We start from the raw sequence: 17,592 nt of genomic DNA on the forward strand, positions 1-17,592 counted from the left end.
TCAAACAGTCCTGCAGGAGCGCGCTACTCCACCTGAGCGCAATAATAAACACAGGAGGGCTGGACCGGTGCCGTGAAAACGGACAAACACCTCCGGGTGGCTCCGGTAAGGCGCGCGGATGAGGACTGTAACGTACACACCGGTTTGTGTGACGTCATCTTTTTTGGTGGAAAGATTTCTTCATCTACTTAGGCAATATTGTCTTTAATATACATCATTGTCGGATATGGTGGGGCGCTAAATATATTTGCTCATTTAGTGTAAAGAAACATCAATGTTTAAAGTAGAAATAACAATAACGTACATATATTTCACAGAGTGAGCCACAGTTATGGTGTATGGGTTTGACCTTTTGGAAAGAGTGTGTGTGTAGGTTCTCTCTGCCATTCAGACATACAGACATAACAAGTGGCCCAATCTATAGGAATGAAATGAATCCCGGTCTCCAAAAACAGAATTTAAAATGACATTTAGGCCACAGATGATTGTTTTAATATATGAATGATCTAGTTTTGTGTATGTAGAGGACTTGAAGTCATGCTAACAGCCCTAATTAAAGGTGAAATCAGGCATGAGAAGAGAAGAGTGTTCCACATGTGAAAACGAGGCGGAGAGGCCAGCCATGACTCAGCTTGGGCTCAGTAGCCTACTAAAGGAAAGTGTGAGTGTGTGTGTGTGTGTGTGTGTGTGTGTGTGTGTGTGTGTGTGTGTGTGTGTGTGTGTGTGTGTGTGTGTGTGTGTGTGTGTGTGTGGGCGTTCCACCCATGTTTGTTCTGCCAGCAGTCTGCTCTTACTGTGGTTCTGGACCTCACACAGTGCTGAGGCCACCCCCCCCCCCCTCACAACTGTTTCCGACGGCAACATGAGGTTTGTGGACACTCCGTAGACAGGGAGAGGAAACACTCCAGGAATGAAAGAGCTGCACCGGGTTGGGGTGGAGGAGAGTGGGTGGGGTTGTTGGGGTGAGTGGTTGGTAGTTGGGGGTTGTTGGGGTGAGTGGGTAGGTGGGGGTTGTTGGGGTGAGTGGTGGGGGTTGTTGGGGTGAGTGCGTAGGTGGGGGTTGTTGGGGTGAGTGGTTGGTAGGTGGGGGTTGTTGGGGTGAGCTGGTAGGTGGGGGTTGTTGGGGTGAGTGGGTAGGTGGGGGTTGTTGGGGTGAGTGGTTGGTAGGTGGAGGTTGTTGGGGTGAGTGGGTGGGGGTTGTTGGGGTGAGCTGGTAGGTGGGGGTTGTTGGGGTGAGCTGGTAGGTGGAGGTTGTTGGGGTGAGAGGTTGGTAGGTGGGGGTTGTTGGGGTGAGTGGTTGGTAGGTGGGGGTTGTTGGGGTGAGTGGGTAGGTGGGGGTTGTTGGGGTGAGTGGGTAGGTGGGGGTTGTTGGGGTGAGTGGTTGGTAGGTGGGGGTTGTTGGGGTCAGTGGTTGGTAGGTAGGGGTTGTTGGGGTGAGTGGTTGGTAGGTGGGGGTTTTTGGGGTCAGTGGTTGGTAGGTAGGGGTTGTTGGGGTGAGTGGGTAGGTGGGGGTTGTTGGGGTGAGTGGGTAGGTGGGGGTTGTTGGTGTGAGTGGTTGGTAGGTGGGGATTGTTGGGGTGAGTGGTTGGGGTTGTTGGGGTGAGTGGGTAGGTGGGGGTTGTTGGTGTGAGTGGTTGGTAGGTGGGGGTTGTTGGGGTGAGTGGTTGGGTAGGTGGTGGTTGTTGGGGTGAGTGGTTGGTAGGTGGGTGTGGAGGTGAGTGGTTGGTAGGTGGGGGTTGTTGGGGTGAGTGGTTGGTAGGTGGGGGTTGTTGGGGTCAGTGGTTGGTAGGTAGGGGTTGTTGGGGTGAGTGGTTGGTAGGTGGGGGTTGTTGGGGTGAGTGGTTGGTAGGTGGGGGTTGTTGGGGTCAGTGGTTGGTAGGTGGGGGTTGTTGGGGTGAGTGGTTGGTAGGTAGGGGTTGTTGGGGTGAGTGGGTAGGTGGGGGTTGTTGGGGTCAGTGGGTAGGTGGGGGTTGTTGGTGTGAGTGGTTGGTAGGTGGGGATTGTTGGGGTGAGTGGTTGGGGTTGTTGGGGTGAGTGGGTAGGTGGGGGTTGTTGGGGTGAGTGGGTAGGTGGGGGTTGTTGGTGTGAGTGGTTGGTAGGTGGGGGTTGTTGGGGTGAGTGGTTGGGTAGGTGGCGGTTGTTGGGGTGAGTGGTTGGTAGGTGGGTGTGGGGGTGAGTGGTTGGTAGGTGGGGGTTGTTGGGGTGAGTGGTTGGGTAGGTGGCGGTTGTTGGGGTGAGCTGGTAGGTGGGGGTGGGGGTGAGTGGAGGACACACCACTTTCACCTTAGCTCACAGCTTTTCTCCTGCCTGCTTCTGAAGTAAAAGGACAGTGTGTTTCTCAAACAGAGGGCAGACGTGGCATCACGTCAACATCAGGTCCACATTATAAATATCATCATATTCACTAGGACATAGAGACCCAGGGTAATTCTAAATCCCTCCCGGTCCACACTGGTATTGGACCACCTCTCCAGACCAGCCAGACACTTCGGTCTCGTCACGATGGACCACTCACCTCAAGCTCCTTGGTCTGTTGATGACGACAAAACACCATAACAGTGTCCACAGGTATGAGGTGTTTGAAGATGTGTCACTAAAACAGCATTACCATTCACAGCACAACACAGTCGTTATGGTTGTCACTGTTGTCAGCAACAGTCCATCTCCGTCTTTGTGACCTGAAGACTTTGAGCAATAAGGGACGTTAAAGGAGGCAGATGTGAACCACACAGTAGAGGCAGACCGGTGGGTGGAGGCAGTAGACGTACAGCAAACCTCCATCTGCCCATCAGGCGTTCACCAACCTGCCACAGAAACGTGATGTGAGGTGTGTTTGGTGTTACCTGAGGTGTGCATGATGTGAGGTGTGTTTGGTGTTACCTCAGGTGTGCATGATGTGAGGTGTGTTTGGTGTTACCTCAGGTGTGTGTGATGTGAGGTGTGTTTGGTGTTACCTCAGATGTGCGTGATGTGAGGTGTGTTTGGTGTTACCTCAGGTGTGCGTGATGTGAGGTGTGTTTGGTGTTACCTCAGGTGTGTGTGATGTGAGGTGTGTTTGGTGTTACCTCAGGTGTGTGTGATGTGAGGTGTGTTTGGTGTTACCTCAGGTGTGAGTGATGTGAGGTGTGTTTGGTGTTACCTGAGGGGTGTTTACCATATTGCACTCTCATCACACACACACGTCACTTCCAGAATGTCCTCTTATCACATATATGAACACACACACAAGTCACTACCAGTGTCTCTTATCACACACACATCACAGCTAAAGACAAGGGACCATAGCAGTTAGGAAATGAGACAACTGACATAGAGACCATGGGAAGACGTTTTAATTTGTCAATGTCATGATTACAGAAGATCATGACAAGAAAAGATAATCTTTAAGATTATCTTTTAAAGATCAATTAATCTTTAATAATTAATTATTTAGTGTCTAGTGTTCATTTGAGTGTCAGAGAGAGAGAGAGGAAGAGAAAAATAGAGAGAGAGAGGAAAGGAAAGAGAGAGAGGAAGAGAGAGAGAGGATGGAGTTGTCCATAGCATGTGTATTTAATAGACCTCACAGACAGATGGGTTAGAGGCGAACAGTCATCACACACTCACACAGGGATCATAAGAGCCAAGCAGAGAGAGAGAGAGAGAGAGAGAGAGAGAGTGTGTGTGTGTGTGTGTGTGTGTGTGTGTGTGTGTGTGTGTGTGTGTGTGTGTGTGTGTGTGTGTGTCTGTTATTTACATGCACATTTTTGTGCAGTCCTATGGCTTACCCTCCAGCGTCCTTTAAAAACCCCTTCGGTCCAAACAACAAAATAGTTCAGTTCAGGCCAGCATCATGCACACACACACACAGACACACACACACACTACAGGACTACAGGTTTACAGTTACAACTACAGATTTGTAGTTAGGACTACAGGTTTATAGTTAGTACTGCAGGTTTGTAGTTAGGACTACAGGTTTATAGTTAGTACTGCAGGTTTGTAGTTAGGACTACAGGTTTGTAGTTAGGAGTACTGATTTGTAGTTAGGACTACAGGTTTATAGTTAGTACTGCAGGTTTGTAGTTAGGACTACAGGTTTATAGTTAGTACTGCAGGTTTGTAGTTAGGACTACAGGTTTGTAGTTAGGAGTACTGATTTGTAGTTAGGACTACAGGTTTGTAGTTAGGAGTACTGATTTGTAGTTAGGACTACAGGTTTATAGTTAGTACTGCAGATTTGTAGTTAGGACTACAGGTTTGTAGTTAGGACTACAGGTTTGTAGTTAGGAGTACTGATTTGTAGTTAGGACTACAGGTTTGTAGGTAGGACTACAGGTCTGTAACCCAGATACAACCCGTGGGCCTCCCTTCCTCTAGATGTCTTGCTTTAAGCCCAGTCTCTGTATGTGGAGCCAAGTCCAGACCCAGGACCTGTCAGACCCAGGACCAGACCCAGGACCTGTTAGACCCAGGACCAGTACCTGTCAGAGCCAGGACCAGACCCAGAACCTGTCAGACCCAGGTCCAGACCCAGTACCTGTCAGACCCAGGACCAGACCCAGGACCTGTCAGACCCAGGAACAGTACCTGTCAGAGCCAGGACCAGACCTAGGACCTGTCAGACCCAGGACCAGTACCTGTCAGACCCAGGACCAGTACCTGTCAGACCCAGGACCAGACCCAGGACCTGTCAGACCCAGGACCAGACCCAGGACCTGTCAGACCCAGGATCAGGTCCCATCACAGCAGCCTGAAGTCTGGAGCACCTTCGGGCCGCGGGACGAGGGAGCGGGTCACCATCTCCCGACCCCGACTCACAGTCTGCGGGACACATCCGCCCACAGCCCTCCCAGCTGCAGCCTGCCAGAGTGCTCCCGCTCCTCCTGTGTGGCTTTATGAGGTCTGCAGCAGCACTTTACAAGGTGTCACCCTGTGTTTAACGCTGCAGCAGAGTAAACAGGGGCTCTCGGAGCAGTTATCACGAATTACAGAGGGAGCTCAGCTGCCCTTGTCCCCAGCGTCCCAGCTAATGAAGTCTGTAAAGTGCTCCAGCAGGCCGGGGAAATGCTCGTACTCAGACACGCCTCAGTGTCTCACCAACGTCTCATTTAGGAGATAACGAAGACAAGAAGGACACGCTTCCAGTAACTGCTTCACTCTGAGGGAGTTGTACTGTGTTACAGACAGGCAAATGAAAACATAAAATAAAGGTTTTCATAATAATAATAATAATAATAATTATTATTATTATTATTATTATACTGTAATAGAGAACACAGTAAGAAAGAATTAAGAAAATAGGATTATTAAAACATTCCCGTACGTAACTGTACAGACATGCACATGTAGAAACACTGCAGACGCAGTAATATTTGTGCTTTTAGATATCTGTGATTCAGATGGACACGTAAGAAATGATTCACATTCACGTGGGCCATAACTGTGACACTACGTGGAGAGAAACGGGAACGATTAGATCATTCCTTCTCAAACGTCTCACATTCCATTTGCAGCTGGAAGGCCATAAAGCCTGCTGCATGACAGACACACTCACGCACAATTCAGGTGTGTGTGTGTGTATGTGTGTGTGTGAACATATGAATGTAGATGGCGTGTGAAACCAGAACAGTATTTAATTAATACGCACATCGTTTGCCATCCAAAAAGGGTGGATTCATTCAGCTCTATCAGGTCCAGGGCTTCACCTTGATTGTGCAGGTCCTAGATACCCATAGACATGGCCACGGTCCAGAGCATTACCGTGGTCATGATTTACGTTGTTTAGCGTTGGCTACAGGGACTGCGAACGTGTGTTCTAGCCGTTCAACCCCCTCGTCGGCTAACGCGCACAGGGAGACCCGGCCCCGGAGGCATTCAGGCGGGCTGTAATACAAACCATATGTGGCCTAGCCCCGAGACCTGTAGCTGTGTGCCTTCACACCGGTGGAAGTGCAGCTAACCCGTCATCGCCTCTTCCGCACAATACCTGACCTATCTAGCAAACAACGTAAGAAGAAAAATGCGTCCGTGCATCACCCCTTTCTCCGTTTCCCACACCGTATTATGTCTGCGAAGCCATCCCTTAAAGCGGCATGGATGGCAAATATCTTTTTTCCACGCTGCGTGGCGGAGGGAGAAAAATGCGTTTTTTGACACAGAGGAGGCCCCTGCCTGTGGAGCATGGTGTGTTTATCTATGTCACAGTCTATCGGTGACTGACCGAGAATGGGGAGGAGTGGAGGCTGTTTTTGTTTCCATGGTACGCTCTCTCTCTCTCTCTCTCTCTCTCTCTCTTTCTCTCTCTCTTCGCCACCCCCCCCCCCTCTCTCTCTCTCTCTCTGGAAGAGGCGCACACTCAAACCACACCGCGTGCACTAACCTTCGGTCTGACCGCGTCTGCAGAGAAATGGCAGTCGGGATCAGCCGGAGCTCCCTGGGTGGTCTGGCCCGTCCGATGTTTATGATGTAAAGCGACCTAATCCAACTGGCCTGTGTGAGGGACCTGAGAATGATTTACAAGAGCTGCTCCGACCAGGAATAGGAAATCAGGAAATGGACTCGAGGCTTGGAGCGTGCGCTAGCCTCCTGACTCCGTTTCCCTCTTGGAGCGTGCGCTAGCCTCCTGACTCGTTTCCCTCCTGCTCTATCTGACCATCTCAAGTTTCCGTTCTCATTATCGCCTGCGTGGTGCGACCCTCAGTGTCAAGTGTGAGGTGCTGAGTTGAAGAGTTTTCAGAGCAACAGGTTCAGTGGATTGCCGCTGCTGTGTGGTTTCACACACGTGGATTTGGCAGGGTTACAATTACTGCTGGGCTAATTTTGTGCGTTGTTACTCAAGAATAACCGTATGATAAGTTCTGTGCAGTAATGCATTCTGGCATCGGGTTTGATGGTATATGCTGAACCCTGTAAAACCAGACGTGCACAGGTGTGGCAAGACGCAGTGCTGGAACACAGGCCCTTGGTTCCAGGGCCACATTAAAGCCTGTGCAGGAAAATGAACAGATCTCTGTGCAGGATACTTAACAGATCTCTGTAAAGGCTCACCGAGGGCTCACACTCATGCACTCACACCTGGCTCCAATATCCTCAACCCCCCACCCCCCCACCACACACCACCCGTGAGAGAAGCCACGGGGTGACATGTCTTTCTTCCCCACGCAGCTCCACCTGCTCCACCCGCCCCACCCGCTCACTCTGCCTCAGCGTCAGGGACGTGTAGCGGCTCTGCTTCGAGCCGCGGGGCTCCGTGTCTGGGCAGGACACTGTCACCTGCGTGTAGGCAACAGCTTGTAAATAACGATGAATGGATGTCTCGTTGCAGGGCAGATTATGGTTGCCAGACTGTAGAAGCTGAGCTTGGCCCAAGGGTTTAATGTGCAGAATCAGGTATCAGAACCAGAACCAGTGTTATACACACATGAACTAGACCCTCTGGCTAGTTACTGCTTGAATTAGACTAATTGTACTTAGTCACAGTAGTAAGTTGCTTTGGATACAAGGGTCTGCTAAATGCCATAAATGTGTGAATACCCACTTACTTAATTGAAAAACACATTAACAGTATATAACCATACAAACACACCACATACACACAGTCTGTGTGTAAGACGCCTTCTTTTTATGGGACATTCAGGAGAATAATGGTTTACTGCTATTTTGTTTTAATGTTTTGCAACACAAGTTTGTATTTCAGTGAACTTCCATAGTATACTGAGTGGGTTGATAAATATACTTTTTGAAAAGTCTTTTCAAATATATCAGAAGAATACCAGCGAAACTGACAGAAAATCCACCATTGTATTCCTCACACCATAAAATACACACATTGTAAAATAATTTCATCTAACTCATATTTTAGGTCCGAGGTTCCATAGCCGTGGTTATAGGGTTATTACGTTTAATAACCCGGCTTTATAACACACATGTCCAGCCTCAAAAGCGATAGATGGGACGGTGAATATGCACGGGTAGGTCAGACGAATATTGTGTTGTTTATTTCTCCTGGCCAGTGAACTGTTCCTCTGTTTGTTTAGATATGACCTCAGCACACTACCACACACGTATGTGTAAACCCCTGATGTGAGGATTAATCTGATGCACGTCCCCGACATCATTTACCATCATTACCTTTGCACGGTCAAACGAAAAGTAAATCTGTGTGTTTAGCTGGATATAAAAATGTAAATGACTGTTGCTGGTTTCCCTCACAGGTTGTTTACGATCATTAAATATGATTCTGCTGGCCAAGCGTCAGTGACTCATTCATGCAGTGTGTGTGTAGTGGCAAGTTTGCTGAACAGTCACCTGCCAAACTCTGGCTGTGATGTCAGTGCGGGGTGAGCCCGGTGGTCCCACGTTCTCTGCAGACTCACTGGGTTTTGTCTGTTCCATGGAAGGAATGTCAAGTTGACTAATAAATGTTTGCACAGGGTAGTTTTCACTGAGCACATTCTGTATGCTGTGGAAACACAGCAAAAAAAAGTGTTAATGGAGTATATAAATGCATTTCCAGGTCCTTTAAAACCACTGTTCACTCTCTACAAACTTCATCTGCATGGTAGCGTGTGTGAGCGGGACTGTTACCCCTGTCCTGTCATTCCTGTTCCCTCTGCTGTGCGATCAGTGGAGCTCATCTCCTGTCCAGAGAAAACAAAGCCAGGCCACATTCCCAGAGTTCAATTTGCTGTTACATCGGAGGTCTGTGAATTGGGGTTTGAGCTACGTCCGCTGGCTGGGAGAACTGGGTGGAGGGCCGTCTGCTGTAGTGGAGACTGAAAATGACCAGAGTGCAGTATTTAACACTGATAGTCTGAACTTATCCTCCAGTATTTAACACTGACAGCGAAATGTCTTTTTTGGCATCAAAGACTATATTTGGATTAAGATAAATAGATAACAACACATAAATTATATTTCCTCTACTACAATCACAAGAGCCCCAACATATGTCTCCTGACTACTGTTTGGTTACAAATGTATGGATTTTATTCAGAACTATTATTAATTTGAATAAAATGATCAATTTTACAATTAATACTACAAATAATAATAATAATAATAATTATTATTATTATTATTATTATTATTGCTATAACTTTCCTAACACTGCACCAAAATGACTCATGAGGGGTAGGAATAGCTTTTTTACAACCTAGGAACTATAGTTCCTGACTCACGTTTCCCTACGCGAGTTTTGAAGTCACACACGAATGGCATCATGTTAGCTAGCTAGCGAGATTATATCACATTGAAGAAGAAATAAGCCGACATACAGTGTGAAACATCCCCGAGTCTCCCTAAACCCCTTCCTCTTCAGCCAGCTCGGACACACCGCGGCCGGTCCTGAACGTTAGCGCTTCGCATGCGAGCTGAGAGGGTGAAACTAGTCGAGCGTTAGCTGCGTGTGTTAGAGGCAACTTACAGTCCAGACAACGAACTGCCCCGACACACAGGTGCGTTTGTAGTTTATCATCATCTTTCATCTTTTATCTTGTACTAACTCCTCTAACCTGCATGTTATTATAGTCAAACGGATCTAACTCCTCTAACCTGCATGTTATTATAGTCAAACGGATCTAACTCCTCTAACCTGCAGGTTATTATAGTCAAACGGCTCTAACTCCTCTAACCTGCAGGTTATTATAGTCAAACGGATCTAACTCCTCTAACCTGAATGTTATTATAGTAAAACGGCTCTAACTCCTCTAACCTGCATGTTATTATAGTCAAACGGATCTAACTCCTCTAACCTGCATGTTATTATAGTCAAACGGATCTAACTCCTCTAACCTGTATGTTATTATAGTTAAACGGATCTAACTCCTCTAACCTGTATGTTATTATAGTTAAACGGATCTAACTCCTCTTACCTGCATGTTATTATAGTCAAACGGATCTAACTCCTCTAACCTGCATGTTATTATAGTCAAACGGATCTAACTCCTCTTACCTGCATGTTATTATAGTCTAATGGCTCTAACTCCTCTAACCTGCATGTTATTATAGTCAAACGGATCTAACTCCTCTAACCTGCATGTTATTATAGTCAAACGGATCTAACTCCTCTAACCTGCAGGTTATTATAGTCAAACGGATCTAACTCCTCTAACCTGCATGTTATTATAGTCAAACGGATCTAACTCCTCTAACCTGCATGTTATTATAGTCAAATTTCTCTAACTCCTCTTACCTGCATGTTATTATAGTCAAATAGCTCTAACTCCTCTTACCTGCATGTTATTATAGTCAAATAGCTCTAACTCCTCTTTTTGCATGTTGTTATATTCAAATGGCTCTAACTCCTCTAACCTGCATGTTATTATAGTCAAATAATCATGTCAGGAACGTGGTAAACACAGTGATGGTTATAACCTCAGGTAAAGCTTGTGGTTTGCTTTAGTTGCTGTATGTTTTGTTCATAGAGATCATCTGTTGCAGGGGTGCTCATTACGGTCGATCGCGAAGGAAGTGTCGGTCGATCGCGAAGGAATGTGCGTAGATCGCGTCACATAAAATAGTAGTAGATGAATCGCACATCTGCACTGACGGTTGTATTTTGATTGACATTCACGGTAGCCAATCTGCAATCCACTCAACAAATTACGTTCGCCGCCACCCCGGTAGATCTTTCTGACTTGGTCATCTTATAAGTAGCTCGCAAGATGAAAACTGTGGGCACCCCTGATCTGTTGTGTTAGTCAAAATATCCTTTCCAATATTAGTTATAACCTAATGCTGAGGGCCATTCAGGCCAAACTGACCTCACTAGGTCTATTTCGTGCTGGTCCATCTGAGCGTCTCCCTGTAAACACAGGCTGGTGGAGTTTGAGCATCTCCGTCTAAAGCTTCACCCAAAAATTACAGTCTGTTCTAGTGGCTTCTTAACGTGAGCATTGTAAGAATTACTTAAAGTAATTAACTGATATGGTGTATGAGCTGGATTTCTGTACAAAGTGAGCACAAAGACTTAACGGCATATTGTTCATGGCAAACGTGAGAATCCGTTTGGCTCTGCTCCGTCCCCGTTACAAAAGCACATGGCAGTAAAGCACATTTGGCCAAGTTGCGAACATCCGGCTGTGCAGGGAAAAGTATGTTTGACAGTATCTTCTAAATACAGGATTTCTTACAAATGGGTAACACACAGTCACCTGGGTTCGAGTTGTGTATAATCAAAATGGTCTGTATAAACATTGCTGCTCGTTACATGGCGTGATGGCCCGTTTCATGACTCATAGGAGTGTAATACACCTGTTTTTCCTATATTACACTACATTATCATTTTCATGTGTAAAATTATAGGTCGATCATTTTAATGTGGTTGGACACTTTGCCAAACAGGCCTGCAGAGTGTGTTCATGTGCTTCGGTGGGGGAGTTGTGCAGTAGCCCAGACACGTCATTCACAAACAAAAGAGTGATTAATCAAGGAAAGCTGACGTTTGAGTGACCCAGCAAAGTCAAACTGGCGGCTGCTAGGCGTTTATAATGTCCCTTTTATTCCTTTTTTATGTGGGCACATTTGCCACAAAACAAACACCCCGGGGACACAGTGGTTAATCTCTTCATCTGCTTCTTTGTAAAATGTCTTTTATTTCATCTCCCATGTAGCAAGGGTTCTTTCATAATGTTACATGTGCAGCAAATGTGTGAAATCAGCTTTTCTGGTTGCTGCTGTGAGTCAGAAGTTATGATTAAGACACCAGTTTCATGGCTGGTGTGGTGTCAAGATATTTGACCATGTACCATAAAAAATGAGCATTGCCAAATGGTGTCGATGTTCCTTTTACTTTCTGAAAACACTTCACATGAAGGTCTAAAACTGATTCTACAGTCAAACTGATCTCAAAGGTATTAGTCTTGTTCAGTGTTATTAAAATGTGGACCTCAAATCTATTCCTGGATTTCATGATCCCTTGTTAATTAGAGTAACTGGTTAGCCACTTTCTTATCTTATCATAAATGGAGGACGTACCTCTGGAGGACGTACCTCTGCAGGACGTAACCCTGCAGGACGTAACCCTGGAGGACGTAACCCTGCAGGACGTAACCCTGGAGGACATATTAATGGAGGACGTACCCCTGGAGGACTGGGATCTGACCATCTCCGGTCCTGAAGGCAGGAAGGAAGGTTTTTGGTAGTATGATGGCAGCTGTAAACATGTTTTTGTTGTTTGTTGTTCTTCCTGGCAGACAGGGCAGATGGAGCTGCAGGCGGTTCTGATGGCTGCTGGGGGCGGGTCCAGAATGATGGACCTCACGTACAACACTGCTAAACCTTTACTGCCAGTGGGGAACCGGCCCCTCATCTGGTACTCCCTCAATCTGCTGGAGAGAGCAGGCTTTGAAGGTACAGAGCAGTGAACCCTTACGCACATGTTATCATGATGAATGTTACATTAAACGCAGTTGTAATGTTTTCTGTGTGTCACGGTTTCCATTTGTCTTTCAAGCTTACTCTTCATAGCCTTAAAATACTTGTCACATTTCAAGTGCAGCAAAAACGTGTTCATTGATCAGGACTGATTAATCATTGACATGATATACTGAGAGCGAAATGAGAGTAATTGGCCATTATATCCCACTAAAGTGCACATGTGTCTAATAAAGACTAGCCCCGCCCCCAGCCTACCATGTCACTGCCTGTCTGCTTCTCTCGTCCTGCCCCCAAAACTGCAATCATCCCTGTTTCTTTAGCCACACCCACCAGTTAGCCATCCTACCTTGATGATGAAACTGCTTTCATAGGGCACAGAGTTCTACAGTCAGTGCCTAATGTGAATGAACCATCCTGCCATTTCACTCAGATATATGACTGTGGCAGAAGCCTCCCACAACTCCTCCCACGACTCCTCCCACAACTCCTCCCACGACTCCTCCCACGACTCCTCCCACGACTCCTCCCACGACTCCTCTCATGAAGCACTGTGGGCCGGCACAATAAGTGTAGCACAGATAGGGAAAAGACTCGAGCAGTGTTTATGACCAAGCGAGGATGAAGAGCGTGTCTGCTCAGGTTTTATGGGGTTAATGAAAAAATGTTTATTGTTCACACCTAGCAGTTAGGGCCTAGTCCCACAGGTATGACGTTTCTGAATACGGCTTTCAGCCCAGTGTGCAGTGCTGCGTGGAGCTCTGTGTGGCACAGGATGTGCCGTTAACAGCCCTGCGAGCCAGCAAGACCCTGCAATTAGGTTTTACAAGTCCTAGCTCAGATTACTGTAAGCAAGCAGTGTTGAGAGAAAATGTTTATATACTTTAGCAGGATGCTGAGAGAAGCTCGCACGTTTGGCCCGAGCAGAGGGCGTTCAGAAAATGTTTCACAAAGACTCTTTTGAAAGTGTGACATATTTTGATTAGTGTGTCGTTAACAGTCTGTGATGTAATAGTTCAGTGTGTGAGCGTGGTGTTGTCACACTGACAGCCTTGAGTCCCGCAGCTGTTGTGTCAGATCTGTAAGCACCGTTCAGATCTCTGCGTGATAAAGGAGCAGGTTAACAGTTGCCCAGCTAAAGGGAAAGAATGTTGGACACTTTTAAATGGTCACTTATTAGGGAGAGTGCAGTAGGGGCCTAGAACAGCATACTTAATGAAACCACTGTTGTCCTGTGATTTAGGCCGCGTTAAATCACATCTCTCTTCACTTCTTGCCCTCACTCACTGTGGCTGTTGGATAATAATTCATCCCACAAAAGGTTGGAAGCCTACATGGGTCCTCAGCCCGAGAAGAACTGGACAGAACGTTACTGTGCAAGAGAGTAAAGGTCCAAGACGTGCTTTAAAACGGGAAAGAACAAAAGTGTGTTATGGACACAAAGTGTGTTTTGGAGAGTCGCGCCCACGGTCTCCAGACCTCACACCAGGTCAGCTCTGGGGGGAGCTGCACTGCTAACAGCACAACAGTTCAACAGTTCAAAATGACTTCTGGAAGAACTTGGAATGACATACCAGGAGCATTACATCAATAGTAGAATATTTTTATTGAATCTTAAGAATGATTTTTAAAAATCAGATAAAAAAAAAAAAATTTTATAATAAAAAAATTAAATTTTTTCATATGTAAAAAATATTTTGTTTTGTATTTATAACCCAAGTTACTGTTGGTTTTGAGCATTAGCCCATATTTCCAGTGGCCGGTTGAACGGGTGTGCTCTGTGTTTCAGAGGTGATAGTGGTGACCACCAAAGAGGTTCAGAAGGCTTTGAGCACAGAGCAGCGTCTGAAGCTGGACGTGAAGATGAAGCTGGACGTGGTGTGTGTGCAGGAGGACGGAGACATGGGCACCGCCGACGCCCTGCGCCACATCCAGCAGAAGATCAAGGTGAGTTTGAGTTTTGGGAATGACCCAGCACTGAGCCCTGAGTAACACCCTTACTCACACTCCCTCTCCTCACACTCCCTCTCCTCACACCCCCTCTACTCACACCCTCTCTACTCACACCCTCTCTACTCACACTCCCTCTCCTCACACCGCCTCTACTCACACCCTCTCTACTCACACCCTCTCTACTCACACTCCCTCTCCTCACACCGCCTCTACTCACACCGCCTCTACTCACACCGCCTCTACTCACACTCCCTCTCCTCACACCGCCTCTACTCACACCGCCTCTACTCACACCGCCTCTACTCACACTCCCTCTCCTCACACCGCCTCTACTCACACCGCCTCTACTCACACTCCCTCTCCTCACACCGCCTCTACTCACACCGCCTCTACTCACACTCCCTCTCCTCACACCGCCTCTACTCACACTCCCTCTCCTCACACTCCCTCTCCTCACACCGCCTCTACTCACACCCTCTCTACTCACACTCCCTCTACTCACACTCCCTCTCCTCACACCGCCTCTACTCACACCGCCTCTACTCACACCGCCTCTACTCACACCGCCTCTACTCACACTCCCTCTCCTCACACCGCCTCTACTCACACCGCCTCTACTCACACTCCCTCTCCTCACACCGCCTCTACTCACACTCCCTCTCCTCACACCGCCTCTCCTCACACCGCCTCTACTCACACTCCCTCTCCTCACACCGCCTCTACTCACACCCTCTCTACTCACACTCCCTCTCCTCACACTCCCTCTCCTCACACCGCCTCTACTCACACTCCCTCTCCTCACACCGCCTCTACTCACACTCCCTCTCCTCACACCGCCTCTACTCACACCGCCTCTATTCACACTCCCTCTCCTCACACCGCCTCTACTCACACCGCCTCTACTCACACTCCCTCTCCTCACACCGCCTCTACTCACACCACCTCTACTCACACTCCCTCTCCTCACACCGCCTCTACTCACACCGCCTCTACTCACACTCCCTCTCCTCACACCGCCTCTACTCACACCGCCTCTACTCACACTCCCTCTCCTCACACCGCCTCTACTCACACCGCCTCTACTCACACTCCCTCTCCTCACACCGCCTCTACTCACACCGCCTCTACTCACACTCCCTCTCCTCACACCGCCTCTACTCACACCGCCTCTACTCACACTCCCTCTCCTCACACCGCCTCTACTCACACCGCCTCTACTCACACTCCCTCTCCTCACACCGCCTCTACTCACACCGCCTCTACTCACACTCCCTCTCCTCACACCGCCTCTACTCACACCCTCTCTACTCACACTCCCTCTCCTCACACCGCCTCTACTCACACCCTCTCTACTCACACTCCCTCTCCTCACACTCCCTCTCCTCACACCGCCTCTACTCACACCCTCTCTACTCACACTCCCTGGATTTATGCTTAGAAAGGCAACCTGAGACACCACTGACACTGCCCCAGACACCACTGACATCACTGACACTGCCCCAGACACCACTGACATCACTGACACTGCCCCAGACACCACTGACACCACTGACACTGCCCCAGACACCACTGACATCACTGACACTGCCCCAGACACCACTGACATCACTGACACTGCCCCAGACACCACTGACATCACTGACACTGCCCCAGACACCACTGACACTGCCCCAGACACCACTGACATCACTGACACTGCCCCAGACACCACTGACATCACTGACACTGCCCCAGACACCACTGACACTAAAGTCAAAGTCAAATTTATTTATATAGCGCATTTTACAACACATGTTGTCACAAAGCAGCTGTACAATCGTATGGGTCCAGATCCCTAATGAGGAAGCCAAAGGCGACAGTGGCAAGGAAAAACTCCCTATGATGGTGGGGATTAGGAAGAAACCTCGGGAGGACCAAGACTCTAAAGGGAACCCATCCTCCATTGGGCGGCCCGTTAGCACAAGTCCGTATCTGTGGTCAAAAAGTTCTATAGTTATAACTGTGGTTCTAGTTCCCAGGCCAAGTAGTCACAGTCCCTTCAGTGCAGATGGTGAGCCTCAGGTAGAAGTTGGCATCAGCGCGTAATCTGGCTGCAATGGCACATCCAACCACGGCATCAGCACATCCACCGGCAAGCCAGACCATTTCTACAGTGCTTGTAGGTGCTTGTATGTAATCATCTTACAAAAAAGCATGGAAAAAGATAGAAGCATGCAAAAAGATAGACAATACAGGTTGAGTTTGGTGCATAACTAGCAGCATAACTAGGGAGGGGTTCCGAAGTGACCACAGTCATGAGGGCTCACTGAGATATTGCTTTCCAGCAAAGTCATTGTCACAACTAGAGTGATGCCATGACATGGCTGGATGACAGCATCAACATCTCAGATTACCAGAAGTCTCAACGTCTGGGGGCCCCGCGAGCCCCACACCTTCACAAGGGGAATATTAACTGAAGGCTTGATTAAATAGGTGAGTCTTAAGTCTAGATTTAAGGGTGTCAGTATCTCAGATTGGAGCTGGAAGGCTATTCCGTAACTGATGGACTTTAAAGGAGAAAGCTCTGCCTCCGGCTGTAGTCTTACTAAGTTTTGGAACTAAGAAATCCAGCACTACTGACCCTGCTGACCACTGCTGCCTCCTAGATGGCAGCTGAGTCCTGACTGGCATGAGCAAGACTTCACGGGGGTGGCTGCGGGGCTGGTGGTGTGGTGGGCTGGTGGTGTGGTGGGTTGGTGGGTTGGTGGTGTGGTGGGTTGGTGGTGTGGTGGGCTGGTGGTGTGGTGGGTTGGTGGTGTGGTGGGCTGGTGGTGTGGTGGGCTGGTGAGATGGTGGTGTGGTGGGCTGGTGGTGTGGTGGTCTGGTGAGATGGTGGGCTGGTGAGATGGTGGTCTGGTGAGATGGTGGTCTGGTGAGATGGTGAGATGATGGTCTGATGAGATGGTGGGCTGGTGAGATGGTGGGCTGGTGAGATGGTGAGATAGTGGTGTGGTGGGCTGGTGAGATGGTGGTCTAGTGGGCTGGTGACATGGTGGTCTGGTGAGATGGTGGTCTGGTGATATGGTGGTGTGGTGGGCTGGTGAGATGGTGGTGTGGTGGTCTGGTGAGATGGTGAGATGGTGGTCTGGTGAGATGGTGAGATGGTGGGCTGGTGAGATGGTGGTGTGGTGGTCTGGTGAGATGGTGGTCTGGTGATATGGTGGTCTGGTTGTCTGGTGGGCTGGTGAGATGGTGGTGTGGTGGTCTGGTGATATGGTGAGATGGTGAGATGGTGGTCTGGTT

At 48.3% G+C, this 17,592-nt stretch overlaps 1 protein-coding gene across 1 annotated transcript in view; it reads left to right on the forward strand.

Annotated features, from left to right (window-relative positions):
* Positions 1-9,175: 9,175 nt before the first annotated feature.
* eif2b3 (eukaryotic translation initiation factor 2B, subunit 3 gamma) overlaps positions 9,176-17,592 on the forward strand; it is a 42,538-nt gene continuing 34,121 nt past the window's right edge. Inside the window, exons 1-3 of the mRNA XM_076972095.1 lie at positions 9,176-9,437; positions 12,177-12,333; positions 14,147-14,304. Of these exons, the coding sequence (XP_076828210.1) occupies positions 12,186-12,333; positions 14,147-14,304 (306 nt within the window). The 5' untranslated portion in view covers positions 9,176-9,437; positions 12,177-12,185. The remainder of the gene's footprint in view (positions 9,438-12,176; positions 12,334-14,146; positions 14,305-17,592) is intronic.

Source organism: Brachyhypopomus gauderio, chromosome 14, assembly GCF_052324685.1.
Source record: "Brachyhypopomus gauderio isolate BG-103 chromosome 14, BGAUD_0.2, whole genome shotgun sequence".
NCBI lineage: Eukaryota > Metazoa > Chordata > Actinopteri > Gymnotiformes > Hypopomidae > Brachyhypopomus > Brachyhypopomus gauderio.